This window comes from Rhea americana, unplaced genomic scaffold (assembly GCF_003343005.1).
Source record: "Rhea americana isolate MKP2758 unplaced genomic scaffold, rheAme1 scaffold_43, whole genome shotgun sequence".
Lineage (NCBI taxonomy): Eukaryota > Metazoa > Chordata > Aves > Rheiformes > Rheidae > Rhea > Rhea americana.
In genome coordinates, this window is record NW_028186568.1 from 3114980 (window position 1) to 3142573 (window position 27594).

Below are 27594 nucleotides of genomic sequence, written 5' to 3' on the forward strand. Positions count from 1 at the left end.
CCAGGAACCCGCCGTGGTGGCTGGCACGGGTGAGCATGTCAAGCAGGGTGAGGAAGTGGCCCCAGCTGCCCTCAGCCCCGCAGGCTCCCCGGGGACAGTGCAAGCGCAGGCAGGTTTCCCATAAGCGGAGTGGAAAGCTCTTTATTTAACCTGCACTCGTCACCTGCCCTCGGCCCCAGCCCTGCCCCTGTCCATCAGGGCTTGGAGCTGCACAGGCCAGCCASGGCTACTTTTTTGGCAGGCTGAGCCAAATAAAATCCTTTGCCAGCCAAGCTGAGGAAGGCTTCAGGTAACCTTTTGCCCACCAAGCCCAGGGGGAGCACCCACCTTACAGCAGCRCAGTGCAACACAGGGCCACCTGAGCGCTGCTCACCCCAGAACCAGACCTTCTCTAAGCCAAGCAGGGCTGTCTCCTGACCTCAGTGGGTCCTGCCCCCGACCCCAGACCTCTTCCAGCCCCATCTACCCCGCACACCACTCTGTGTTCTCACTCCCCGACCCTGTCCCTTACACGATGTGGAGATGCAACATGCTATGACAGCGAGTGACGTAAAAATCATGGAAGAAACCAAACAAATGACAACAGAAACAATCGCTTTGGGGGCGTGACAGAATGACTGATGATTTAATGCTTCTTGACGTTTTTTGATTCCTTCGATAGGGCATTGGTTTTAAAAACAAACAAAACGAGGTAAAATAAATTAATTTATGTACACTTTACATACACTGTGTCATGTGGAGCTTTGCAGCAACAGTAACCAGAAATTGTTACAAAATAGACAGTTACATGGCTGTTGCAGGTCCTCAGCAGCCTGCAACGTACAAGGTTGTCATCCTGAGCATAGCTAGCAAAGTGATCATGTAAACATGTTTAGAAGCATTTACGGTGGACAATGGATGGGCCAGCTTCATCGTACTCCTGCTTTGTGATCCACATCTGCTGGAAGGTAGACAGGGAGGCCAGGATGGAGCCACCAATCCAGACAGAGTACTTACGCTCAGGTGGGGCAATGATCTAGAAGAAGCCAAGAGAGTGGAGATCAATAAAAAAAAAAAGCAGCCATTGCAGGCAACAGGCACTGCCTTTTCTTAGGGGTGTGCACAGCCCCACCTGCTGTCTGCAGGAGGGGAAAAGAGGGATATCCTTGGAGGTGCACGCTCAGGTCTTTTATGTTCTAGCCTTACCTTAATCTTCATTGTGCTGGGGGCCAGGGCTGTGATCTCCTTTTGCATGCGGTCAGCAATACCTGGATACATGGTGGTACCCCCAGACATGACGTTGTTGGCATACAGGTCCTTCCTGATGTCAATGTCACACTTCATGATGCTGTTGTAGGTGGTCTCATGGATCCCTGCAGACTCCATACCTGGTGGCAGGGGAGGGGAGAAGGGCAGGCAGGAGTTAAGCACCTAGAGAGCTCTGCAGCAAGACTCAGGAAGGAGGGAAGAGCTGTGAAGGGAGGAGAGAGGGGAGGGGGGCACACACCAATGAAGGATGGCTGGAAGAGGGTTTCTGGGCAGCGGAAACGTTCATTGCCGATGGTAATAACCTGCCCATCAGGCAGCTCGTAGCTTTTYTCCAGGGAGGAGGAAGAGGCAGCGGTGGCCATCTCGTTCTCAAAGTCCAGGGCCACATAGCACAGCTTCTCCTTGATGTCACGGACAATCTCACGTTCAGCTGTCAGGGGAGAGCAAAGGCATTAGCGATKGCAAGGAGGGAACAGGCAATGCCTCCGTCCCCTCCGTGGGTCTGCAGGGACTCCAGTCGCCCCAGCCACATGTACGTTCCCAGGCAGGAACACTCTCAGCGCTTGCAAAGGGGTGAGAAGCTGCAGCATCCCTGAGGGTGCGGGGGTGTTTGTGGGGGGACRTTTTGAAGAGAGGAACAGTGCTTACCCGTGGTGACAAAGGAGTAGCCACGCTCAGTCAGGATCTTCATCAGGTAGTCAGTGAGGTCCCGGCCAGCCAGATCCAAGCGCATGATGGCATGGGGCAAGGCGTACCCCTCATAGATGGGCACGTTGTGTGTCACACCATCGCCAGAGTCCAGCACRATACCTGGGAAAGCAAAGAGCAGCTCCTGAGACACAGCTCAAAAATGGCCTTGCACTAGGGAGCAGAGCTGTAGGGCACCAGTCCTGTATGTCCCCAGGAGAAGGGTGTCCTGTGGGACACTTGCACTCACCAGTGGTACGGCCGGAGGCGTACAGGGACAGCACAGCCTGGATGGCCACATACATGGCAGGCACATTGAAGGTCTCAAACATGATCTGGGTCATCTTTTCACGGTTGGCTTTGGGGTTGAGGGGGGCCTCAGTGAGGAGGGTGGGGTGCTCCTCAGGGGCCACACGCAGCTCGTTGTAGAAGGTGTGGTGCCAGATCTTCTCCATGTCGTCCCAGTTCGTGATGATGCCGTGTTCAATGGGGTACTTCAGGGTCAGGATACCTCTCTTGCTCTGAGCTTCATCCCCTACGTAGGAGTCCTTCTGCCCCATGCCCACCATGACGCCCTGTGGGGGGAGAAAGCGAGGGGCTCAACAACCTCTCCGAGGGACCCCCGGCAGGCAGGCAGCGAGCTCCCGCTCCGCGCAGGCGGACAGGGGAGCGCGGGGAGCCGCGGCAGCAGGACGGGGCCGCCGCGGCGGGGAGCGAGAAGCGCGGCGGGGAGCGGCGCGGTACCTGATGGCGGGGGCGGCCCACGATGGAGGGGAACACGGCCCTGGGGGCGTCATCCCCGGCGAAGCCCGCCTTGACCAGGCCGGAGCCGTTGTCGCACACGAGCGCGGTGGTCTCGTCCTCGTCGCACATGCTGGCGGCTTCCTGCGGGAGGGCAGAGCGGCGCGGGGCTGAGGCCGGGCGGCGCGGAGCCCCCGGGCCTCCCCCTCTCCTCCTCCTCCTCCTCGGGCGGCGGCGGCGCTTACCTGTGGCGGGCTGCGGGCTGGGGCCGCTGGGCAGGGGCTGGGGCCGGTGCCGGGGCTGCTCGCCGCGTGGCTGGGGGGCCGCGGCGCGGCGCGGAGCCTTTTATGGCGGCGGGCGGGCGGGCGGCGCCGGGACCGCGGCCCCGGCCGTCGCCATATTTGGGTGCGGGGCCCCGCGGCGGCCGGCGGCCCCCGGCGCCGGCGCTGCCCAAACAAGGCGGCGCTGGCCGCGGCCCAGGTGAGGCAGCCCGGGCCGTATAAGGCGCGTCTGCGGCGCCCGCCCCAGGCCCCGAAGGGCGCCGCGAGCCGGGCCTGGGTCTAGCGCGGCCCGGGGAGGAGGAGGGGGTGGGCGAGGGGGTCGCGGAGCCTGGCGCTACGAGGCGGCTTCGCGGCCCAGCCCCGCGCCGTCGCGCCACCGGCCCGGCGTTTGCCCCCTGCGAAAGCCGCGGCTTCGCTCACTGAGTCGTTGCGTGTTTCTTGGCGTATACGATTTAAGTGTGGAAAACAGGCGTGGGGGATAACAACGGTTAGACACACACTCGAGGAGAGACCCGGGGAAGCGTTCGCCCCGGCACCGTCCTCGCCCCGACAGCCTGACGCAGAGGCGGACGCCGGTSCCCGTTCCCGGAGCGCTGAGCTCAGCCCGGCTGACAGCAGCGGCGGCCCACGAGCACGTCCCCGCGGCTCATCCTTCTAAAAAGAAGCGCGGCCTCACACACCAGTCACCTCTGAGTAGAGGCAGGTACCACGTCAACGACGAGGAGCAGCTCATTTCCTTCAGGCGTGGGCATTTAAGCAGAGATCCCGTGTGGGAGATGTGGAAGATTTCGTGCAGACGTTCTGGCTACCAATGGAAAGAAGAACCGAGGTGGGGAGGAAACGCAGGCAGGTTTGCCACCTCACCAGCAAGCTGCTGCACGTCGGCCTTCRGGACTTTCTCTGAAGGCACAGCCTGCCAAGGGCAAACCCTTCTGAAATCTGGCGAAAGGAAGTCTGGAGAGGAGGAAGAAAAAAATGTTAAATCAGAAGCATTTGTGCTGTAAGGGATCTCCTGGAAGTGAAGGCATTTCAGGGACTGCATTTCCTTCACTGCGGGGGACAGCAGAACAGTCAACAGAGCAGCAGGCAGCTCCTCCTCTGATACCTACTGTCCGTATCCCCTAGTTTGGCAGCAGCCCCCTTCACCTCTGGCTGCTCACCATCTCATTCTGCTACCGATTTCCCATTGCTGTCTTGTTACTGTGTTAGAGCACACTGGGGGATGAAATACGCTATTTTCTCATACTGTTCTTCAACTTATTCTTCAAGTCTGTCATCTACAACTGACAGTACAGGAAGCCTGAAAGCACTTAAAGGAATCGCAGCCGTCACATCCACGTGCAGAACTGTAATGCCATGGAGTCTAAAATATAGTCAGTTGTGTTGATCAGATGTTGCATCTGAAATCAAGTTATGTTTGTAGCAGAAATCCTGCCTGAAACATTAACATCACTGAGAAACACTCTTAATGATTCTTCAGTGAAACCTGACACAAAAATAGATCTATTCTATCCGTTCAGTTTCTTTAAATTCTCTCTCCTCAAATACAATTTACAGCAAAATGCCTGGCAGCAATGCTAATTTCTTATAGTTCTGCATAAAAGATCACTTTCTGAAGGTGGCCCTGATAATAAACTATACTCACTAAATCAATTTGATTTTGGTCTTAAGTCACAAAGCAATTGAAATCAGTTTTCAAAAGAGAGCAGGGCACAAGGAAAATCTTTTCTGAAATTTGTCACAAATCACAATTTATAAATTATCCTACTGTTCTAATGACAATTGAGTATAGACATGTGGACATTTTGTACTTTGAATATTTTGAATTAAAGAGAAAATAAATACTTAAGAAACATACACCTCCTTATTCAAAAGGAGCTACCTATGCTCCTTGTTTTAACTGAAAACTGAGTGAATTTTCTCTTAAAAACAGCAGTAATTTATTTACTCTATTTGTTACATTTGGAAACAATTTAGTACTGTATAATTTTTGATATGTAAATGAAAGCCTCTTCCCCGTATAGTAATCTGAGAAGACAGTTCTGTAAAAGAACAGCTTGTTACATAATAATACAATGCATGGAGAAAAACAGGCCAAAATCTCAACCTTTTCAAGCTTCATCACAGAATAATGAACCGATTTAATGTTTCTAGTACAAGAGCATTTAACTTCAGTTTAGGCATGGAAGTTATTTTAATGAGGTTTTATTTAAGTAAACTCATTGCCTGAAGCCTTCTGTTTTGGCAATAGTTAGATGAAAGGCATTGTACAAATGCCAAGTAGCTCCTAACCCAGCAGCAGAATAAAAAGAGTAGTAGTGAAAACTACATGGCTGAGTTTCCCAAGAAACTGCAGAAATCTTTTATACCATAGGGAACAAACACATCTGTCAAATAAGCCAGACACCTTGAAGCAGATCTGTTGTTGAGGATTAGTAGAAATATTTACTTCCACAAAAGTTTTCTTCAGCTTACTCTGTCAATCCTGACAGAATACAGGTGGTCAGAAGTCTAGGAAAGTGAATTGGAGAGGGATGAGATATCCCCCAAATTTTTTACTGTGGACAGTCAATTCAAGAGCTTTCTCTTCAAGTAAAATTTGAGTGTCCATTAAAAGTTCAGAAGTGGAACATATTTCAAGGAATGCTAATCATTTGTTAAATTACTCCTTTCTCCAAAAATACTACATTTATCAATCAACTGAAACAACCTTTAAAATCATATTTAAAAAAGGTCATGGAATTCTAGTGCTTTAAATGATTTAGTTGTTCAAAGCCACAGCTAGGAGTTATGCCCACACTTCTGCGAGCCATGCAAGATTGCAGAACAGCAAAATTTGCTTCTTAGAACATTTTTAGAAGAGGACTGCTAATGCATTTCTTTCCCATATTAGTTAGAACCTCTCTAGATAAATCTATTCTTCCAAACATGTTCAGACTCTCAGCACAGCTTACTGTATTAGTACAGGGAGGAGAGGAAGAAACGGAAGGGGAGCTGTGCTTTTAAAACTAGAAACTGGATTCTCTTCAACCAATTTAACTTCTGACCTTCTCAGCTGTTGGATCAAGTTGTCGCAGCAGGCATGCAGCCAGACAAGTAAAACATAAGGGCATGCAAGTTGTTCTGTATTCACTCTCTGACTGTTCAGCTACTTGCAAAGGAAAGGTGCAGCTTGTCAGATTAAACTAACCAAATTTTAGATTAAAAGCTACCAGCTATCAGAATAATTAAAATTGAAAAGTTACATGGATATTTTTTACCACCAAGTTAGAGATAACTAACTGGGACAGGGGAATCAGTGGCATCATCTAATAAAGAATGAGTCACCGAGTAAGGAAGATCATCCTGGACTCCCACTTTGATAACTGCTTTCTAGGTTTCCTGTGAGCCTAGGTTCAAGAACCTACTGTGAATGACTGCACGGTGAGCTCTTAACTCTTAATTGTTTTAGCTTTACTCTCAAAATCTGAATATAATTCACATGAAAGTTACAGATGCAGAAAATAGTTAAAAATGCATTGAAAAGGTAAGTAAATTTAAGCTTATACATATGAACTGGAACAATGGTGGATTTGCTGGATCACAGAACTCTGAATGAGAACTGGGCTTTCTTCCTACCTGCCACTGAGTAGCTGAGCAACCACTGACAAGCCGATTATCCTTTGCGCTAGCATTCTTTAACGCAAAGTTGAATTTACCTAGTTTTGTGGCAAAAGATACTTCTAAGTAAAAGCGTTTTATCGGTGCAAAGCATACAAAAAGCCTTGTATGAGAGAAGAGTTATTTTATAGAATATTGTTTCCTAAAAAAGATGAATAGTCATGCAGCACACGTGTTTTCAAATATGATCTTCTGAGAAAAACAATAAAATGAGAGCAAACATTTCCACCTTCTTTAGTGGGTCCCATGTTTCACCCTTTGTATCTGTGCATCTTTAGCCCTCTCTAGTGCTCAGTGAAGATATAAAATGAAACAAAGCTTACCAAGGTACAGAAAATGAAAAAACTTTATTATTTTGCCTGAAAACAGAACACCACTACCACCACCCCACAACCAAAGTGAAACGTTTATAAATCATCAAGACCAGGCATATTACTATATATAACGTTTATTACAAAGTTTTAACAAAGTAAGAACAGAATTAAAAAGTATACATGAATTTAACATCCTTTAGAAAAAAATATTTTTAAAAAGTAGTATTCATCATGCTTGTCCCTGAACGTAGAGTTCATAGTTTGCCTTTAACACAAATTCGAAGTAAGGATTAGATTTCAAGTTGCCAAGTTCGTCAGCTTGCAGCAAGTCCTTCACTTCCGGCAAATATTCACTTAACTGGACTCCTACAATACAAAACCTTCTGTTACAGAACTGATAAAGTACTTAGAAAGGATCTCAACTGCTAATGCAAACACCTGGTTTATGCGAAGAAAAAGAAAAGTTATTCTGCAAAACTAGGGGACAAAATTCAAGATTCAAACGCTTCCTACTGAAACAGAGCTTCTTATAACGATTTTAAAGTCACTATGAATTCTGTTATTAAACCTAAGAAATCCTCAAAAACTTAGAACTAAAATCCAAGTTACACAGTACTTTGTGCAGGGGAGGAGGGAAGGTGTCAAGAAACAAATACTCCAAAATGGCTTGCAACCTTTCAATCTGGGCTGTGGGAATCTTACAAAAGGAAAGAAACTGATAGGATTGAAAATACAAAACTAGAACTGTTTTGAAGAACATTTATAACATGAAACCTTCTCAGCTCTGGAAAGAAAAAGAATATAGAATAATAGTAAAACTGAATTCTTTGAGTCTAAGGTACTTTTAAAAAAAAAAAAAGAATCTGCAACTTTCATGGTTGTAAACCTGCCTTGGTCTATTTTAATTTAATGGAGTTTTTGTTTTGGTTTTGCTTTTTTAGGGGGGAGGGGGGCAGGGAAAACTATTTGAGCTAAATTAGATCAAGCTCTTCTGAGTGATGGACCATTACATCTTTATCTTTCATTTTACAGATTATATGCATTTAATTCCAGAAGACCCTTTGTGATAACAAACCTCTAAAAAGCTGAATGCTGTCTTACTGACCAAATAATTCGAGGATACTGAGATTACAACCAAGTAATTTGCTAGTCTCTCATCTCCTTATCACTTCTTAGAGATACAATCATAAGGAAACTAATTGTAATTATCTACTGGATTGCATGTGGAAGTTTTATTATTCTCAGAAATTATTTATCCTCCATTTCTTCTTAGGTATTATCTGTTTCTTTTAAAGAGCTTTAAATATGTGAGCTTCTTGAAATTGTTTAGTTTATTTTTAAGTACATTTTACCTTCTTTCAAGAGTTTTTGTAATATTTTCACAAATATACTATCTTTGGATGCTTCAATTGGATCATCTTTACCTTCTGAATTGGACCACCTGCAAGTTGCAAAGAATAAATGGTGAATACAGTTGAGCAGATGAAAAAAATGCAACACTAACAAACAATACATAGGAAATCTGATAAATTATCTAAGAGAATTAATAAATGTTCATACAGAAAGCGTTATATACTTGCTTACAGCTCAAAGCAAGAGTTTTTTCTATCCTGTGTTAGTTATTCTTTATTTCAAAGGTAAAACTGTAATAAAATTGCACTACTATATTGTAATCCAGTTAAGAGGACAATAGAAACGCTTCCTGTCTTCTAAACTGTAAAGCAAACATTACTTATTTCTCTGTTAGGATAAGAACTAATCTCAACAATCATTTCCATCATCTCACAATCATCAAAGCTTTACCTTTTGGTACAATAAAGCAGAAGAGATAATTTGCCAACATCTTTGAGAAATGAGAAAAAGAGGGAGAAAGAAAAAAGACTGAAAAATGTAATTTGCAAGTCTGTAACAGCACACAAGAAAATATATTGAGTCTCATTTGTGATTGAACATGAAGGTAGAAATTTGTGAATGCAAGTCTCATTCGTGATGAGAAAACCCCAAACAGATTTTTGTAAGAGAAAGGTAATTTTAAAGGAGAATTCTTTGTCTCTGCAGAGCTTTATATGGAATGATTTTAAATCAATAGCAGCCTAACTTTCCTTGCTGTGGTTCTGACCTCTCAGTTGTTTATGTCCCCTGTTCCATGTGTTAAACTATCAGACAAAAAGAGCTCTCATGTGAGTTCCCAAACTAAGACTCTCATTTGGCCAGTGGAACATRGTTGCAACAGATCTGTACCTGGTTCCCAGGAACTATACTGATAAATTCCCTGTCCTTCACTGAGAGCATAGTTTCACCCTGGATGTCAGTTTAACTCCAAAATTTCCCAGATTTTGTCTTTGATTCTCTTGGGAAGAGTCTGAGGAAGATGAAAGGTCCTCTGGGTGCAGAGGCAGCAGCCAGCAAGGACAGCTACCAGAAAGCCTGCAGCATGCTCAGCAAGGCCTGCTGTTATACTCAAGAATCTTACCACCATCTGTAGTTGTTCAGCTAGAGAACAGATGCCACCCTTAAAAGAAGGTACTATGACATGTCAAATGCTTTATTTTGCACATAGATTGAAGCTAACACTACTTGTTTCGAAATAGATCTCAGCCTCTTTGTAACAGAGCCTTGCTGGACTAGAAGCTCAACTGGGAGATCAAGTTTTAACACTATTCCACACAAAGGTGATTTGAAATTGCATCTCACTAGCTAGTGGAGTGGGTAAATTCTTGTCAGCAATATACGTATGTGATTTTAAAGGTTTAAATATTGTTTCCAATATGCTGTTCCTGGCCCAGTGTAGACAAAGCATAAACAAACTGCTAGACTGCTATCATGCAGCAGCTCTGGAATCTTCCATCCTGAAATTAATAGGGAAAGAACAAGCCACTTAGAATAGTATGAATTTGTTTCTGCATATTTTATGTTAGAGATGACTAACTCAGTAACGCAACTAGGAATTTATTTTCTACAGACTGCTGTCCTTTGGAATCTATCCTGTGCATAAGGGTGAATACAAATGCTACTTATTTCCATTTTCACCACAAAATACAGTGCATTTGGAATGTATTCTCATCTCATTCCTTAGGTTCTGTTGGAATGGGGATGGGATTCAGAAAATCTGGCTGAAAATTAGTAAGAAAAAGGAGGGAATGCCATCTGAATCATTTACATCTGAACAGCAGCATTGCTTGCTGAAAAGATTCATCAGACCAATTGGACTCAGCCTGTATTCAGTGTTGAAGATGATCTGGAAGGTGGCTCTTCTAAGCAGTAGATAAAGCTTTGATCTCTTACAATCAAAAATGCAGCTTTAATTCAGAAAGAGGTATGAAGTTTTCAAAGCAGTTCAATGGCCAAAATAAGTAAAATAAAAGTCTGCAGGAGTGATTTTGGCACATGTTGCTCTTAAAAACCTTCTGTCTGGAGACACATTTAAACCACAATAGTAGCTCAAAACAGATGCTTCAAAGAGAAACACAGTTACAGTCATTTCTTTACCTTATCAAAAGGTACAGTAAGAATGAGAGCTGTATGGCTATATTTATGATGTTTCTTACATTTTTAAAAAGCATAGTAAGTTGCCACAGAGAAAAATGAACAAAGTACTGCAAAAGTATCTTTTTACTGTGGTTTCATTTTACAAAGAAAAGGACACATCCTGATCAATTACTGGACTTACCCGTTTCTTTGGAGAGCCTTGCAGAGAATTTTTAGCTTAAGATCATTTACGTCCACTTCCTCATCCTTCGATTCATGTAAGGAGAGAAAGGTAATTTTATTTTTTTTTAAGGAAATAATCACCATATCACACTCAGATGATATTGAACTGAATTATTTAATTATTGAACATTGTTAAATTGTAAGTGACAGTGGTATTATGTATATGCTACTTATATCACATTTGTCTATTTGAAATAATATACCAAATATATGTACTAGTGATCAAAGCAATGTTCCAAATCATAAAGAATTTCAATTTTGACAGTTCCTATTACTTAAAACTGGGCGGTTCCTGCCACCTTATTTTGCAGCTTAAAAGCTTGGGTCAGATTTTGAATTTTTACTTTAGATTTTGACTGTTACAATTCCATCATTTTGCCTGGTTTAGGGAAGGAGGGTGGGAAGGAGGGGCAGAAAATAAAATTCACATTTGCTATTTATCCAAATGTTGTTGAAAGACACTAGATTCATTTGCACCAGGCATTCAGCAGGAATAAGCTCTTCATAACTTATAAATTCTGTTTGTGCCTTATCACTTACTTGGCTTTGCTGGTTTCTGAAAAGCAATAACTTTTGGGCTTCAATATTCCATCTGCTTAACTATAGTTCTAAGTTTTAGTTCTCTAAATAGCACAATCCACTTTGACATCTTCAAAGAAAAAAGTGCTCTAATAGTGCAAATCAACAATCTTCATGACACATGTATACATTTCCAATAATAGTTCAACTTGTCACTTGGAACTAAGTTGTTCATTACAATTCTGTTTACTGTACTAAAATTATTTGACTGTTAACGTGGGCCTTGATGAACTGTGCTCTACACACAGTAAGTCAATCTGCAATAAATGTAGATTATTGTTTTGTCTTGCTTGTTATACAATCATAAAAAATGTGGAAAAGTTAGCAAAAGGAGCAAACATTGCATATTTGATACACACCATCAACAGAGGTAAAATAATGACCAGGAGATAGGACTTAACATAGGAAATATTTTAAAAGAATAAGGGCATTATAAACCAAAAGAAAATAGTCATATTATATAGCTTCAAGAAATGAGATTATAACCAACCTCAGATCAAAAAAAAAAAAGGTATGTTTTATCGTAATCAAAGACTGAAAATTTGCTTTAGGCCTGTTAAGGCAATTATTAATAGCAGTATATCTAACTAAGCAGGTGAGTCTAGTTCAGTACTATATGTTTAATTAATCTTAACTGCTCCCATCCTTCTGACTTAAATGCAGCAGCAAACATATGTTGTAGAGAGAGGCTGAACAAACTAGGAGAATTAATGTAAGCACTAYCTTTTCAGTTTTAGTAGGAAAGCACCTGCAATCACCATGTAAGCCCAATATTCAACAGCCATACTCCTATTAAAAGTTTTGAGTTGATCTACGTACAGAATTACATGGAAGGGTGTATCTTAAAATGCTTTAATTAGAATTGAAATTATGTTGTACATAGACAGTTAATGCAGTAACCTTGACTTAGAGAAGTTTAGCTTGTCACTCAGACTAGATCAATATACAACCAGATTTAAACCATTAGAAGGATGTCCATACAATGATTTGTTGACATTTAAGGCAGTTTTCTAATCTATAACAGTGAATATAAAGATGAGCCATATTGTAGTTCAGGTATCCAAGCTTTGCTGATCCTCAGACATGACAGACAGATCTGTGATATCAGGCAAGTTATTATTGGTTTTAACACACTCATATGCTGCAACACACTCTAGCAATCACAAATTRACATTAAGAAATTCTTTCCAAGCCTTGGAAACAGCAAATAATTTACATTTAATCTAATTCATATTCTAGCACATCTGTTGATCAGTATATAGTGCAATAGATTTATAGAACACATTACAAATGGGTAAAGGAGAACTACAAATTAGTAAATAGAAAAGTCAGTAGGAATACATACAGTTGATGAGAAAAAATACAAAAACACTGTTAATACCAGACTGAACATGTAGTAAGAGGTTGCTTAAAAACCCCAGAAACATGAAATTTTTGTGTGTAGTGTTCTGAAGACCAAACAAAATAACAACCTATGATAGTCTCACAAAAGCAACTTATGTGATCAGGTATCATAAGAAGCTGGATCAGCCCAGAGAGGAAGTGCAGTCTCTATCCTTGGAGGTTTTCAAGACCCAACAGGATAAAGCCTTGAGCAACCTGGTCTGACCTCACAGTTGTTCCTGCTTTGAGCACAAGCTACAACTAGACACCTGATGAGTTATACTATGCTTTCATAACTACAATATGGAAGAAAATCCACAAGTACATTTTCAAACATGTCTAAATTGATGCCCAATACTTGAAATATAAGGTAATTGACCAGCTACTTTGATGGAAGATGGAAATCTCAGGAGGACTTCAAAATCCCTTGTATTAAACAAGGAAAAATAAAACAAGAGAATTGAAAGAGAGTATGTATGAACAGTTTCAAATATCCCAAATTCTTCAGAAACTTGAAAATTAATTGGAATGGTCAATTAGGAGCAGAGTATAGCTGCCTCAGAACAAGAACATGCAATCCTTTAAAAGGGGTTGTGATGATGACAGTAAGAATTAAAGATCAACTTTCATAACTTCTACACTTATTTTGATCCCCAAGCAAAAAAAAAAAAAAAAAAAAGTAAAAAAGTAAACATAAGCAAAATGTTTTCTCTAGGAAAAAGCACATCTAAGAAAACAAATCACTCTACTCTGAAAAAATATCCCTTAAAGGGTGAAATAATGGCCAGTAACATTCTCACAAAGTTGGAGCTACAAAAGATAGTGAATAAAATAGAAGAGTGGCAAGGCTTTTGCTAGAGAAAAGCAAGGAAAAAATAAAAAAAAACAGCTTAGACATTCTCTAAAAACTGAGACAAAGCTTCAAGTTCTAAAGAAACAATTTAAAATTGTGATGAGAATTTTAAGAAATCCCAAAGACAAGAAGCAAGAAATTACTTTCACCTTCATTTGCACAGCTAACATATGTGAAAACAAAACTTGCACAGCAGTGATTTCAGACTTTGCAAGTGCAAGGAAGTGATTACTTATGTGATCAGGCTGCAAAGGCTTTGAGTATGAAGTCAAGGAAACCTGAGGAAGAAGAAAAGGAATGAACTCAATCCTATAGCTGCAGTTCCTATTTTAACAAATGAGCTTATCAGACTCTTCAGCCACTGAAGACTATTTATTTCCATTTGAAGACATGGCTCAGGCTTTCAACATCCCCACATATGACAGCTGAAGACCAAGTACTTCAATTTGAAAAAAAAAGGCATTATTTTCAAGCATATGAACAAATATAAATTTGTAAAACAGTACATTGTAGGCAAGTTTTCAATACGTGCTAAACAGTGACTGAATTCAAAGTTTTTTTCTTGGCAGAGCCAAGCTAACTGGCATGCATTACATACAATGCCCACATTATGATGTGTATTTTACATTAGTGTATTAGTAAATACTTCTTCAAAAACACACATTTGTCTTAGAATGCGCAGTCCCTTCACTACACAAACTTTGAGAAGCTTAGTGTCAGAGCCCTTTTTAAGGTCTACTCTCAGAAAAAAAGACCATACATATTCTTCTCAGTGTCCTGAACTATTACAGCTACTTTAAATGCCCTCTGTAAGAGGAAAGAGAATCCATGAACTCTAGACTTCAGAATTCTGGAAGCAAGAAGATGAATCTTGCCTTTGCATTATGTTTTTGCTAGAGAAAAGCAAGGAAAAACAAAGAACAGCTTAGACATTCTCAAGTGTGTAACTATAATTGTATCTGATAAGAGATAACCTTGATTAAACTCTATAGATATAACTGAACTCATCTCCTCAGAAACACTAGTCTAAGGCACCATCTCTAATTTGTGCCAAGCAGTCCTACTCAGGTTGTTAGAGACTCAAAATTCTGACTGAAAAATGCTTCTGAAATCTCACTTTCTTAAAGCAACATTTATATATGTATATTTTTACATCTGAAGAAAAATCATTATTTGAGCAGTCATGAAATGGGGAGGCAAAATTTAAGAGGAAAACTCAGTTAATTCGAGTTAATAACTCAGATAATTAACATACTAAGAACTAACACTTTCTCAAAGTACTCAACACAAAACAGAAGTATACATACTCATGCATAAAAGAAAATAAATACTAGTTAATAACAGTACAGAAACATTCATGAAAGAATGAGAGAAAAAGAATGCAATTGAAAACACAGTTTAGAATCAAAACAATATTTATAATCTTCAAGACAAAATTACCGAAGGCCAACAAAATGGCACAACGGTTTTCTAAAGCACTACTATAGAAAGAATCTTAGCTAGAGCCCTTCCACCCAGAATAGCAACAGTTGGGATAGTCAGGAAAGAGCACTGATTTTCAAGTGCTAAGGAATACTTTCCAATTCATTCATAAGAGAAGCCTGAAGTAACTCTCTGAAAAAGTACAGCTTTAGCTTTTTAGCAAAGACTGTTTCAAGTTTTGTGTTCCTCGTAAGTTGATTTATTCATGTTTTGTGGAAAGTTACTCTTGACAAGACACTAGACCATACAATGAGTTATGATGACAACTCCTAAGTTTAAGATAGCAAACTTGTGATTCAGTCCTATTTACATGTTAAAAAAATGGTGACTATCCAACATTATCTAAGGACACTCAGAGAAACTGCCAATAATGGAGATACAAGAACCGAACTACTGAGAACAAGTGATCTGTATTCTGTTTGGAGAAAGCCTGTGGAGAAGCAAAGATCCATCAGAAAGAAACTAGACTATCAATGAAATCTGAAGATAAGGAGTGTCACTTTTTCTTAAATGCTCGAATGTTCTAAACCATATTTGGCATTGAATGTTCTAAACCATATTTGGCATTAAATCTCCAGTGACTTAAAACAAACCAAAACAAACATTGCAGGTTATGTTTACTTACCATAAACTAAGGTGACAGGATCTTAACTAACTACAGATGCACAATCTTAGCTTAAATAACCCAAAAGAAATAATCTTTGGATTAGAAATCCTTCCACCCCAACCTCCAAAAATAAAAATAAAAATAAAAATAAAATAAATAAATAAATAAAAAACAACAACAAAAAAAAACTTTTACTACCTCATCAATATATTCCAGTAGATCAAGTGCTTTTTTGAAGTCATACTCGTTGGCCCTTCTGTTCTCATCACATATGTACATCTACAGCATGAAAGATTAAAAGTACAGAATTATTTTTAGCCTACAAACTAATGTAATTGATATTGTGGACAACTCATTGTGGGAAGACCACCATGTATTTTCCACTTACATGACCTTCTCATGAAAATATGTCTTGATTCAACTGCAAGTATTTTTATAGTAAGGAATATACGTAAGGTTTTAGAGCAGCATTCCACCTACATGACAATGGTCTGTGGACAAACGATATTGGACATAAGGCTGCTAGGTTTCAAATTTAAATGCCATTTAAGGCTGTAACATTCCTGGACTATTGTAGCCAGAGCTCAGTTCCACAAATAAAATAAGCTGTCTGAATTATTTCAGCAATTAAGCCTCAGGGCAATAAATAAGCACATGTACCATCTTTCACCTTTCAAAAACAGAAAAGCTAGCTATCAAAAATTTTAATTTTCCCCCATAAACTAAATTCTAAACTAGCAATTTAAATCAAAGTTAACATTAATGCACTTTTTACTTATATTTTGAAAATTTCATTCTCTCATTCTAAGTGGTAACAACATTGATTTAACAACAGGTATAATTCAAAAGGAAAACTGTCACGGTGCCAGCTGTTTGGAAAGTCTTAAGTGACACTTCCTCCTCTTCCTTATCCCCACAGCTAGCCTCACTTAAAGGCACAGGCAATGCCTTCACAATCTGATGACTGTAAGTGCTATACTAAGAAACTGTGGAGAATTTAACAGGTGTACTAGCAGCTTCAGAAGATTACAAAAAGTTGCAAATCTGACACCTTTAACAGGATCTGGTTTGTTTTACAATATACTGCCGTCATTCATCCCTCTAGTATTTTGTGTGCACGCTGGATAGTAAAAATATGCTGCCAGCTGGGCAGAAATAAAAAGGCTACTAGTTCCTGGCTACTACCAGAAAGGGATAACACAGGAGGGTAACACAGCTCTAATATTGATTCTAGAATTAGACGGTTTTGTTTGTTGTTGCTATTTTTAAGAAGTAAAAAGATATTGTCTGGACATTCAGTGCAGCAGGTAACCAAAGCCCTTTCCTGCTTCCAACTCTATATTTTTCTACATTGCAGCACCTTTCTCCAATAAAGTATAATTCTTAGTTCCTTCTGCCTTCTGAGCTCAGCCCTACCAAGGATTCTACAGAAGGTAATTTCTTTTCCATATCCAAACCTAGCTTAAACAAGCAATTCAGCTTCTGGCATTGATCTGACTGGCTTCTACTCAGAGCAGTGCTCTAAAAGACCTCAACAACGAAGAGAAATTCTGAACTGAAAACAGCATTCTGAAGTCTGCTGTTGGTAGAATCTAAGAGAAGCACATTCATACCTTAGGTCTTTAGGCACTTAGCAAGTCAAATAAAATCAATGAGATCACAGCTGTCTTATCACATTGAGCTAGAAAACATAATTGCACTTTACCTGTGCAATGAAGGGAACAGGTGGTACTCACATCGATGAGCTGAGGTGCAGACAACACAGGCATATCATTAAGGTTCAGTTGTTTCTCTACCAGTAATTGTTCAGGAAGGGTCTCCTGATGCAACAGAAAACGCTCCTGTTCTGATATTTCTTGTAGTCATTTAAGGAGATGAATATTTCATGTTATTAAAAATACAGTTATAAATTCTACAGTACAGCAATAACTGAAAAGTCGTAATATTATTCAAGTCTACAAATACTTATTATAAAGCATTTTATTTGTATGCTTTATTATGGAAGTTAACAAAGCATAGAAGTACTTTCATTACAATAGCATCATCTTTGTGAATTAGTTCACTTTCTACTTTCATACCATAAACCCTGTTTTCATTCAAGTTCCCAATGTAATGCAGACTGAAACTTTTCTTTAGTTCATCAAAATCACAAAATAAATATGTAAAAGTTGGAGGGTAGTTGTGGCACTAATGCAGGAAAGGCAAGCTGGACAAGATATGATTTCTAGGAAATACCACTTTTTGACTGAAGTCCTATGCCATGGATCTGCTCCATCACATGAATTATTCCATTTTTGATTGTTTTCTCCCCTCCCCCCGTATAATCTGCTTCTGTTACTAGGCTAAAATAAAATCGAAATGGAATAACTTCTGCCACAACTTTACATGAGCTAACACTTTTTTTCCAGTTCTATTTGTAGAAAGAAGAAAATAATTATAAGGAGTATTTTATCTGTTTAAATAGATAAACAGAATATTGCAAAGGTAATTATTCCATCTTTATAAGTGAGAGACAGATATACAAGGCATATAAATCTCTAAAGTTATGTCATATAGAAGTGTGTAGCAAGCTAAAGAGTTCAGCTGAAAATTTAACAGTCCCTTACTGCTGAAATAAAGCTTCTTCACTTTTCCTATTTAAAGATGAACTTGCTCACATCAGCAAATAAATAAATTCTTAAGCTGCATTCACAGAGGGGTAAACTCCAATTTCAAGTTTTGATGCAATGCTTCAATTTAAAGAGTCAGATGATATATTATTGTTACAAGCTAAATACAATTTTCAAAGCCTACTTAGTTATCATACGTATCCTAGGACTTTCCAACAGGATTTCATTTAAGAGTTCTACATAACAGACATGGATAAATAGGCAGAAAAATAAAATGGAATAGTTGATAGACTGAGTAGTATTTTAAAGCCTCTCTTGGCATCCAGCTAAACTATTAATGTATTTTTTGCCTTCTCACAAACTCACAGCACTACCTGCTGCACAAACAATATCAGGAGAAGGGTATTTTTTAAACTAATAGAGAGGGCAGAGGGGTGAAACCATTGTACCTGGTAAAAAAGCAGGACAACTTTTTTCATTGTAACTGTAAACTTTCTAGATAAAAAGAAAGACTTGAGATGCTGAGAAAGCACTTCCTGAGATCATAGATGCATGTATTTGTGGGTACATTACGACAAGTACTGAATAGTTATAGGATCTCCTTGTATAGCCTAAGAGTCTCGAGACTTGAGCAGAATTCAAAATTGAGAGACATTTCATAAACAAGCTTTAAGAAATTCAACCATTTTTTATCTTGCATGTGAAATATAAAATATATCTTCATAAAACTCATTCAGTGGGAATAGTTTAGAAATTCTGGCTATTTCAGACCTCTCAGGGACTTTTCAAAAAGCTGTGCAACTTGTTATTTATGCTAATATTTTATGTGTTACCAGAACAAGTGAAAAGATAAAAAGTTTCCACATTCTTAGTTCTAACTCACAGCTGAAAATGAATGCCAAGGTTATTGTTTCCATGTGCTGTTTTCACTACCCTTCCTTCAGTGAACAGCTGAGTAGGTCAAAAAGCAGCTCCTGCATATCACCCCAGTTTGTAAGCTAGTTTTTCACGATAAAGTATTTCCAACTTTTCCTTAGAACGCTAGTCTGATTCGCAGTGACTCAGCTTCACAAAAGGCTCAGCAATTTCTGCCATAGGCAAAAGCAGGCAGCTGGGGCAGCAACAATGGGGTGACCCATTTATCCTTACCAGGTTACATTAGAGCCCTCATCCTAACAGATCAACTATCGGCAATATTAACATGATTCTGATTCAGTAACTTCATTTAAGTCCATCTTTCACTTTGTTATGCTTTTCTTACCTTCTATTTTTTCTTGCAATATGTCTTCTGAGAAGTCAGATGCCAGTGCAGCTAATTTGCTCAAGCCAAGAAGCGTTTTCTTCTTTGCAAAGTAACGAGTCTCCATATTTGCTAAAGTTTGCAGTGTTCTGTGAGCCTGAAATTAATTAAGATGTTGGAAGATATTAGAAATAAGTGCTGAAAGTTAACACTAAATGAACAGGTAAGATCACATAATCTGGAACAGCAGTCTCATAACTATTTATTATTTTTAAATATGCAGATTATAGTATTAAAGATGGTTACAATTTAGAAATTAAAACTCTTCATTACACTTTTAAGGAGGAAGTGGAGATCTCTGTTCMTGCTATACCCCCAAAACCTTTTAAATTACTAATCAAGGAAAGCTCTTATGTCAAAGGATAAATTGCAATTTCATTTATTATACCACTGTCATTTTATTAAATGCTTCACTATCAACACCCAGGCAAATATGCTTTGACAAAACAGCTTAGTATGAAGACTGATCTACTTGTTAATTAAGGAATATAGAAAATAGAATGTTATGTACAATCCCTGTGGTAACCAAACATACAGGCAAGAATTTACTTGCATGTCAGATAAAGGAACGGAAAATTTCCCTGAGCATCTACTCAGAATAACTACCCAGACAGAATTATTTATATTTTAGAATCCTTGCTCCCCTCTTCRTAGTGCTTTGTTATAAAAGACAAAACTTCTGTCACACAAATGGAGTATTACATTCCTAAACACTTTACAATTACTTGCATAGCCTGAGGGGAAAAAACAAAATATCCTTCCCTGATACAAAGTATTAGTCATCAATATGGGAATATGGGATGAAAAACAGCAGTAATTTGCATTACACAAAGCTGCAGCTTATATCACATACTAGATGGTGCCTGGAGGGAGGCTTTTGGTACTCTCTTAGTAATCCCTGTCACCTCTCTTATAACTCACCCATTTAAGTAGTTTTCTTTTGATGAAGAGCAGTAACTAGGTAATTTGCATACTTGAATATGCATTTAACTCAGTTRCTAAAAATGCCAAAATATAATATTTCAGTTTGATTGTATTAAAAAACCTACCTTTTGCAAATCCTGGCTATTGATTTCATGTAACCAGCTCAGATGCTCATGGGCCTGCAAAAAACTGGCCAACTGTCCATGCTGAGCAATAGGTTGAGACAACAGCTTCCCACGCTTTCCTTTTTCTAAATACCAGCGAAACAGGAAATCTGAAAAATTCTGACGGTAATAGAAATATGAACACATCTTGAAAATTACCTTTAAATAACCCTATATTTAAAAGCATGAAGCAAAATGCTTCATGAAATGTAATTGCTAACTACACCAGTTATCCTGCTTAGCAAATGGAAGAAGATAGAAAAACAAATGGAATGGAAGATGGAAAAAAAATACACTAGTACTGAAAAATGAATTCTGATAGAGAGGTCGTATCTAGGTCTAATAGAAATATAACATTTAAAGAATGGCATGGGAACAATGCCACAAACACAGAATTCAATAACTATTCTGCTGCAGATACTTGGACACATAGAAGCAGAGAAAGCACCAAACACAAATTCTTCATGTTAATCCATAAGAATGTAAACAGATGTCACCCACTGACCCATTCTGATCTCATTTCTCTACCTGTGCCTTTTCCCTCCAGAACTCCATGCTTACTACTTCCTTTCACATTCATATGTTCATCTGCTGTCACTGTTTTTTTTTTTTTTTGAAACACTCCCTCCTATCACCAACCAAACCAGCTACCTTACTTCCGTCAGTCATCATTAAAAAACAATGTCTTCATGCTACTTTTTTAAATCATTTCATCCTCAAAAAACTTCAGTGTGAAATAACTAACCAGGATTTGAGATTTTAATTACAGATTAATTCATAATTAATTCACAGAGTAATAATGCTAAATTTTAATGGTATTAAGAATTTTAAAGGTAAGTTTTGAGAAAGCATTAGTCTGATATTCTACATAATTAAACTGTAACCCTACCTTAGCCAAAGCAACTTTTTATAAAAAATTTGAAATTTTCCCCCTAAACAAAAACAACAAAAAAAATGCATCTAAGGGATCTGAGAAAAAAAAGAATGAAGAATTCACTTCCTTTGGGAGGATATGTCTGAGTATTCAACTTTCACTACTAAAAATGCTTATGTTAACTTCCACCCATTACTGACACTTTTGCTTGTCCTTATTAAACAAACTTTTTGTACTTTGTTATGAAGCTCATGGACTGCAGTTAAGTTCTCTTTCCATAGTTGTTGCAGTACGCTAATCAAATTGAGCTTGCTGACCCTCTCGGATTGGGAAACCTTTTCCCAGTCCCCTTCATCTCAGAATCACAGAATAGTTGGGGTCAGAAGGCACCTTTCGAGATCATCTAGTCCAATCCCCACCCTGCTCAGAGCACAGTCAGCTAGAGCAGGTCACCCAAGACCATGTCCCCATTTGGTTTTGAGCATCTCTAAGGATGGAGACTCTACAACATCTCTGGGCAGCCTGCTCCAGGACTCAAGTCACACTCACAGTAAAGAAGCATTTTCTTGTGTTCAGGTGGAACTTCCTGTGTGTCAGTTCATGCCCATTGCTCTCATCGTGTTACTGGATACCACTGAGAAAAGTCTTGCCCCATCCTCTTGACATCCTTCCATCAGTTACTTATACACATTGGTAAGATCCCTTCCTCAAGCTCTCTCTTCTCCAGGCTAAACAGCCCCAGCTCTCTCATCCTCTGCTCACATGAGAGGTGCTCTAGCTCCTTAAATCATCTCCAGTGATCTATTGCCTTGTCCTTAAGATTCCAATTTTTCAGCACACTTTAAAAACATTTACACCAGATTTGAACAGTTTTTCCAGCATCTATTGAGCAAGTATCAGATATCAGTAAAAAGACCACAGGAAAAAAACCCTACTTCCTACTCTTAACTACTTTTCTATTTATACACTAAATCTCATCTGCTCTTTCAGAAATTATCCTTAAATTTATATTAGATATAATTAGTTAATTAAACAACATTACCAGCTACAGTACTTCATGAACCAGTCACATAATGCTGAAAGATGTGAAGAGTGAGACTGACTSAAGCACAAAAATAGTCCTATTAAGAGCCACTGTCTATATAGCTAGCATCTACATTTTTGTTGACTTTTTTGTAAGCTCAGGGCAAAGCACTCCAGCCAGTTCTGCAAAGTGGAACTTTACTCAAATTTTCTGCATTTCCTTTGTGGATAATATTATCTGTAAGTATCATGAACATGTAGAAGAAAAAAAAAAAAGAATATCTTAGAAGTCTGCCATTGAGGTGGATGCAGAAGCTTGGGGAGTGGCAAGGGAAAGAAGAGTGTATGAACTTACATTCAAGACTGTGGTTTAATGCTCAAATTTCTACTCTGCTTATAAAAATTATATATAAAACAGAAAACCTAAAATGTAAAGATTTTTTTGTAACATTCCACATGCCATCTTACTACAAAACGCTAACCTAAACAAAACAGAAAAAGAATTACCTGGTCCGCAAACTGACTCATATAACGTTGTAATCTAGCCTGGTTATCTGTCTGCTCACACATTTGCACCAGGATATCAAAGTCACAGTACTTCTCTGCTAAAGCAGCTGCCATCTGATACTGTCCCAGGGAAACTAAGCAACCAAAAAGCAAAAAAAAAGTTAAACATGTTCGTCTTCAGCTGTAAGAGGATGTGCAATGGCAGAGATCAGAAAACTGGAAGTTTTTCAAATGTTCACATGAAGGAGATATTTACACATTCCCAAAGAACCAGTCACATAATTCTTACATACCCTGTGCACATGCAAGTCTCTATGCCACTCCTGCCCTCCTAGTGTAAGAGGGAAGAAGCTTAGAAGACTAAATGGGTAGAATACATCCTACTTTCTCTGAAAGTTAGCACATATCTGTGTGTGCTTTAAGGGTGGGAAGAGAGAAAACAACCCACCCTTAATACTTGCAATTAACATTCACTTAACTAGAGAAAACGAAAAAGCAGCAGGCAAAGGCTTTTATAAAACAATTATAAAGATCATGGGATTTGTATTCTAAATATCTTATTCAAACTCTTTTATTTTCATCCAGTTAAACCCAAGAGCTAGCAGAACACTTACTTTTTGCTTGTAAGGAAGTATGAACTTTCAATTGAATATAATAATATAAGGTGTATTTGCAAGCTATCAGAGCCCATGAATGTCAGTAGAACTGAGACTGATAAAGTTTAGAAGACTTTTCTTAAACCAAGAATATTAAAAGGCTGTGATTATTAGATTGTTCTGTTTATAGTGAATCATTCATTTTCAGTTAAAAAATTTAACTATATAAATTTACTAAAATGTGTTTGCTCTGTGTTATCTCCCTTTCATAAGGGAGCTTTGCTGTCAATAAAACATTCAGTACAGACTTGACCACATCTGTGACTGGTTAAATGACAAGTTTGATTATTTAATAATCAAGATTGCTAGATTTTTGCTAACTTTTGCTAAATCAGTAATTTTGCTGATAAACACTGAATAAACTTTCAAATACACAAATTTATGTCAGCTAGCAACAATATAAAAACTTAGAAATCCATTTGTAAGCTATACTTCAGCCAGTTGGCACAAGATAAGCTTCTGCCAGGAGAACTTAAGTCTACAAACGAAAAATTCAAGCAGCTGTTAGATATATATACTTGCATAATAGGGTGAAATGTGGGGGGGCGGGAAGGGGGAAGCTTTTCTGCAGTTTTCATTTTGCCAAAGGTCTTATTGTCATAAAGTTATTAACTAATACCTTGAAGGCACATATATGTGAAATAAATAGAATTCATATATAAATGCAATTTACTCTATCAGATTTGCATAATTTCCGCATCAAACGTAAGCACTAAACCTTGGATTAAAGGAAAGCATACAATACTTACGGAAAGGAGACAAGAGTTCTGATCTTTTCTGCACATACTCCATTTCCAGATTACTGTATCTCTCTTGATCCGCAGGTCGGTCAACAGATTTAAGCTGAGACACATAGCCATCTAGAAGACAATCTAGTAGTGCCACCAGCTGTTCAGCCACAATGCTGCGGAGGTTACTGTCCACCTGAGGATATACCACCTTCAGAAGGATTCCATGCTGACGTATTATTGCTGTACGTATACCAGCAGGACCACTAGATGCTTGAAAAAACACCACAGTGAACATGAGAAAGTAAGCCCCTCAAAGGGATCTATATGCTGAAGTATAACAAAAACATGATTAGGTAATAATAATAAAATAGAACCTAAATAATAAAAAAGATACCAAAAGAAAAAAGCTAATAAACTTATTTTAATTTAAAAGCAAGCAAAACTAACTACAAACATATTCCAATCTTCTTTAATATGTTAAATTTGTCTAAGATGAAGTAAATACTAAGAATAGAAACAAAAATACTCCCCAAACTACACAGATGTACAACATCAGCTATCAGTATTAGATACTGTTTTGAAAGAAAAAAAAAAAAATACTTGCACACTCTCTAGACAAAGCAGACATACACAGGAAAAATATTGTAATGCAACAAATATGAGAAAAGGCACCTACTGTTAATCTGATTTAAATATCTGGATGTACTCATGAAGACCCCGCTTTTCAAAAGACTTTCATCTTGGGAGCACAAAGTACATATGTTTTATATGTAGAGGTCATAGGGAAGCTTAAGCACCAACTGGAAAGTGTTTGGTTTTGCAAATGTTTGTTCTGACAATTTTTCACAGTATTAAATCACCAAACAAAACACACCTAAAAGAGCATATCAGTCCTTTTTAAAACAGATGACAGTTTATGATTTGTTTTGAAGTGATATATTCCATAGTTTTGTCAACTAGAACCAGCACATACAAAAAAATAGGTACAGTTTTGACTCCCAAATTTTGTTTTTGTAGTCAAATGCAATGTAAGTTTTAAGAATTGTCATCAATAGTGGAGAAAATAAATGATAACCAAATGATATCTTTAGCTTCTACTGTTCTTACTGACAACTCCCTAATAGTTTATAACAATAAAGGTTTAATGTTCAGCTGAAAGCTACAGCAAAGATTTCAGAAAATCTTTTTGTGTGTTCTGAAACACGTGAAAWGTACTTTTTGCTTACAATAGATACCTAATAAGTTATTATCATGCTTCTCACCTGTCCATGGAACATATTCAGGTTCTCTTTCTGGAAGCTCTCCTGTTTTATATAAAGAGGCTCTAGACTGACGATACTGGCTGGCAGCTTGTAGCATGTCCTATATAAAGGCAAAGATATCAGCATTTTGAAGTCTACCTGCCTATACATCGGCCAGAATGTGTATACCTGCTTATAAACAGACCAGAATTATAGAAGACAAAGTATGTCTTCTACAATTCTGAGATGTTACTCTACTATTCTCTACTTTTTCCTTTACCCTCTCAGTTGGGTACAACAGTACACACAGACAGAGGAAGATGCCTCAGTGCTCAAGCACAAGCTCTTCACTCTTTACTATGCACTCCTGCTTTCACAACTTGTAACAATAATGCTTTAGCTTCTCAAATTCTCTTTAGCAGATGCTCAGAAGGAAAAAAACATCTCTAATTCCGCAGCAGATTCTCTCTTCTTTCCTAAGGTATTTGGATATGTGGAAAATGTATCCACTTTTGATCTCATGTCAGTAACTTAGTACTGCACTCAACCTGTTCGGTACTCTTCTATATTCACCTTCCCTTTCCACAAACATTCCAGCTTATGCTATTCTATACCTTAATGATGTTGTTCACATTGACAACTATCTGGGCCCACTCAATTGATTCAACGGGCATTTCTTTCAAGATTTGTTCCTCCTCTTCTAGTAAGCATTCAAAGATGGAATCTATCTGGGACACCTTAAAGAAAGAAAGAAATATTGCTCTGAGTACAAATATATCCATTACCAGATGATACCTGAAAGTCAAGTTAGATGAATTATAAAGAAAAAACAGAAATATTAGTAGAATTCAGATCAACAGCCAAAAATATTAAAAGGCATTAACTGTTTAAATGGATAATGAAATCACCAACTTACATCTGACAAAATACTTAGAATATGAGAATGCCTCTATTTCTGGACTTAAATCAGCCAGAAGCAGCTTTCATTCCTAATTGGAGAGCTGTGTTACCCTTCAGGTCAACCCTTAAAAACAACAATATAACACTTTTTCTTATACGTTGTAAGATTTCACTTGTCCTCCATGTAAGCTGGGAATCAGAGCAAGTTTACTCCTCCTACATGAAATCTGTCATGATTCATGTTTTAGTCCCCGAAATAAAAAAAGTGTAGTATACTAAAGTGAAGTATACTACCACAACATCTCTATTTAAAGGAAAATAGGGTAAAGTTAAATTGATTTTTGAAGGGAAAAGTTTAGAAGTACACATAATGGCATTACAGCTTTTACTATATGTGATATTATACAGAAGATCAAGTAGAATCCTTCTGTTTCTGAACTACTCTTCTTACCTCTCGAAAGAAAACATCCGCAGGGGTAAGATTTGGTGGAATGTCACACACTCTTTTGTTTAAAGCCATCAGTATAGCAGAATTCACCAAATCAGGCAGCCTAGAGTGATGATTCTTGAGAACAATAGCTGCTGCTAGTTTTTCTGCATGCTCACAGAGCAACAGTCGAGTTGCCATTGGCATCCCTCGTACTGGAAAACTGCCCAGACGTTCAAATATGCCAACCTTTATAAAAGGACAAAACACCACACACACTTTAAACAACACTCTAGAAATATTACCCTAAGACACAAAACAACAGTCTACTATACTTATACCAATAGAACACTAGAACTTTACCTGATGGAGAAAATCAATGAAGAACGAATGGGCTTTTGTCTTATCCTCTAGTTGATGAAGAAGAATAAGAGATGTGTTGCTGAAACCAGCTGCTTCTAAAAAGAGAAATGTCTTAGGTCAAGGCACTATGTCTTCATTACTTTGATCGCTATCTTTGACTCTCAGGCAAACATAATTCTTTAACCTTCTATTATGCTACCACACTGCTATTCTGTCTATATGCACATATACTTACACAGTGCTTACTATATCATTTTTACTGTTGTCTTTGAATTATACCATAGCTGAACTAAAATCTTTTTAAAAAAAAAAAAAAAAAAAAAAAAAAA

At 38.7% G+C, this 27594-nt stretch overlaps 2 protein-coding genes across 2 annotated transcripts in view; both read right to left on the bottom strand.

Annotated features, from left to right (window-relative positions):
- Positions 1-596: 596 nt before the first annotated feature.
- On the bottom strand, positions 597-3006 carry ACTA1 (actin alpha 1, skeletal muscle). The gene is made up of 7 exons (XM_085315486.1): positions 2922-3006; positions 2680-2820; positions 2186-2510; positions 1897-2058; positions 1487-1678; positions 1186-1367; positions 597-1015 (listed from the first exon to the last, which is right to left on the bottom strand). Exons 2-7 carry the CDS (start codon positions 2806-2808, stop codon positions 872-874), a joined length of 1134 nt encoding a protein of 377 aa, XP_085171612.1. The 5' UTR covers positions 2809-2820; positions 2922-3006; the 3' UTR covers positions 597-871.
- Positions 3007-6945: 3939 nt separating this feature from the next.
- NUP133 (nucleoporin 133) overlaps positions 6946-27594 on the bottom strand; it is a 36616-nt gene continuing 15967 nt past the window's right edge. The window contains exons 14-26 of the mRNA XM_085315487.1: positions 27266-27360; positions 26927-27151; positions 26190-26312; positions 25597-25696; positions 24353-24604; positions 22948-23081; positions 20505-20663; positions 19417-19552; positions 17283-17401; positions 15745-15825; positions 10602-10666; positions 8284-8372; positions 6946-7297 (exon numbers count right to left, since the gene is read on the bottom strand). Coding sequence (XP_085171613.1) covers positions 7161-7297; positions 8284-8372; positions 10602-10666; positions 15745-15825; positions 17283-17401; positions 19417-19552; positions 20505-20663; positions 22948-23081; positions 24353-24604; positions 25597-25696; positions 26190-26312; positions 26927-27151; positions 27266-27360 — 1715 coding nt within the window. The 3' untranslated portion in view covers positions 6946-7160. The remainder of the gene's footprint in view (positions 7298-8283; positions 8373-10601; positions 10667-15744; positions 15826-17282; positions 17402-19416; positions 19553-20504; positions 20664-22947; positions 23082-24352; positions 24605-25596; positions 25697-26189; positions 26313-26926; positions 27152-27265; positions 27361-27594) is intronic.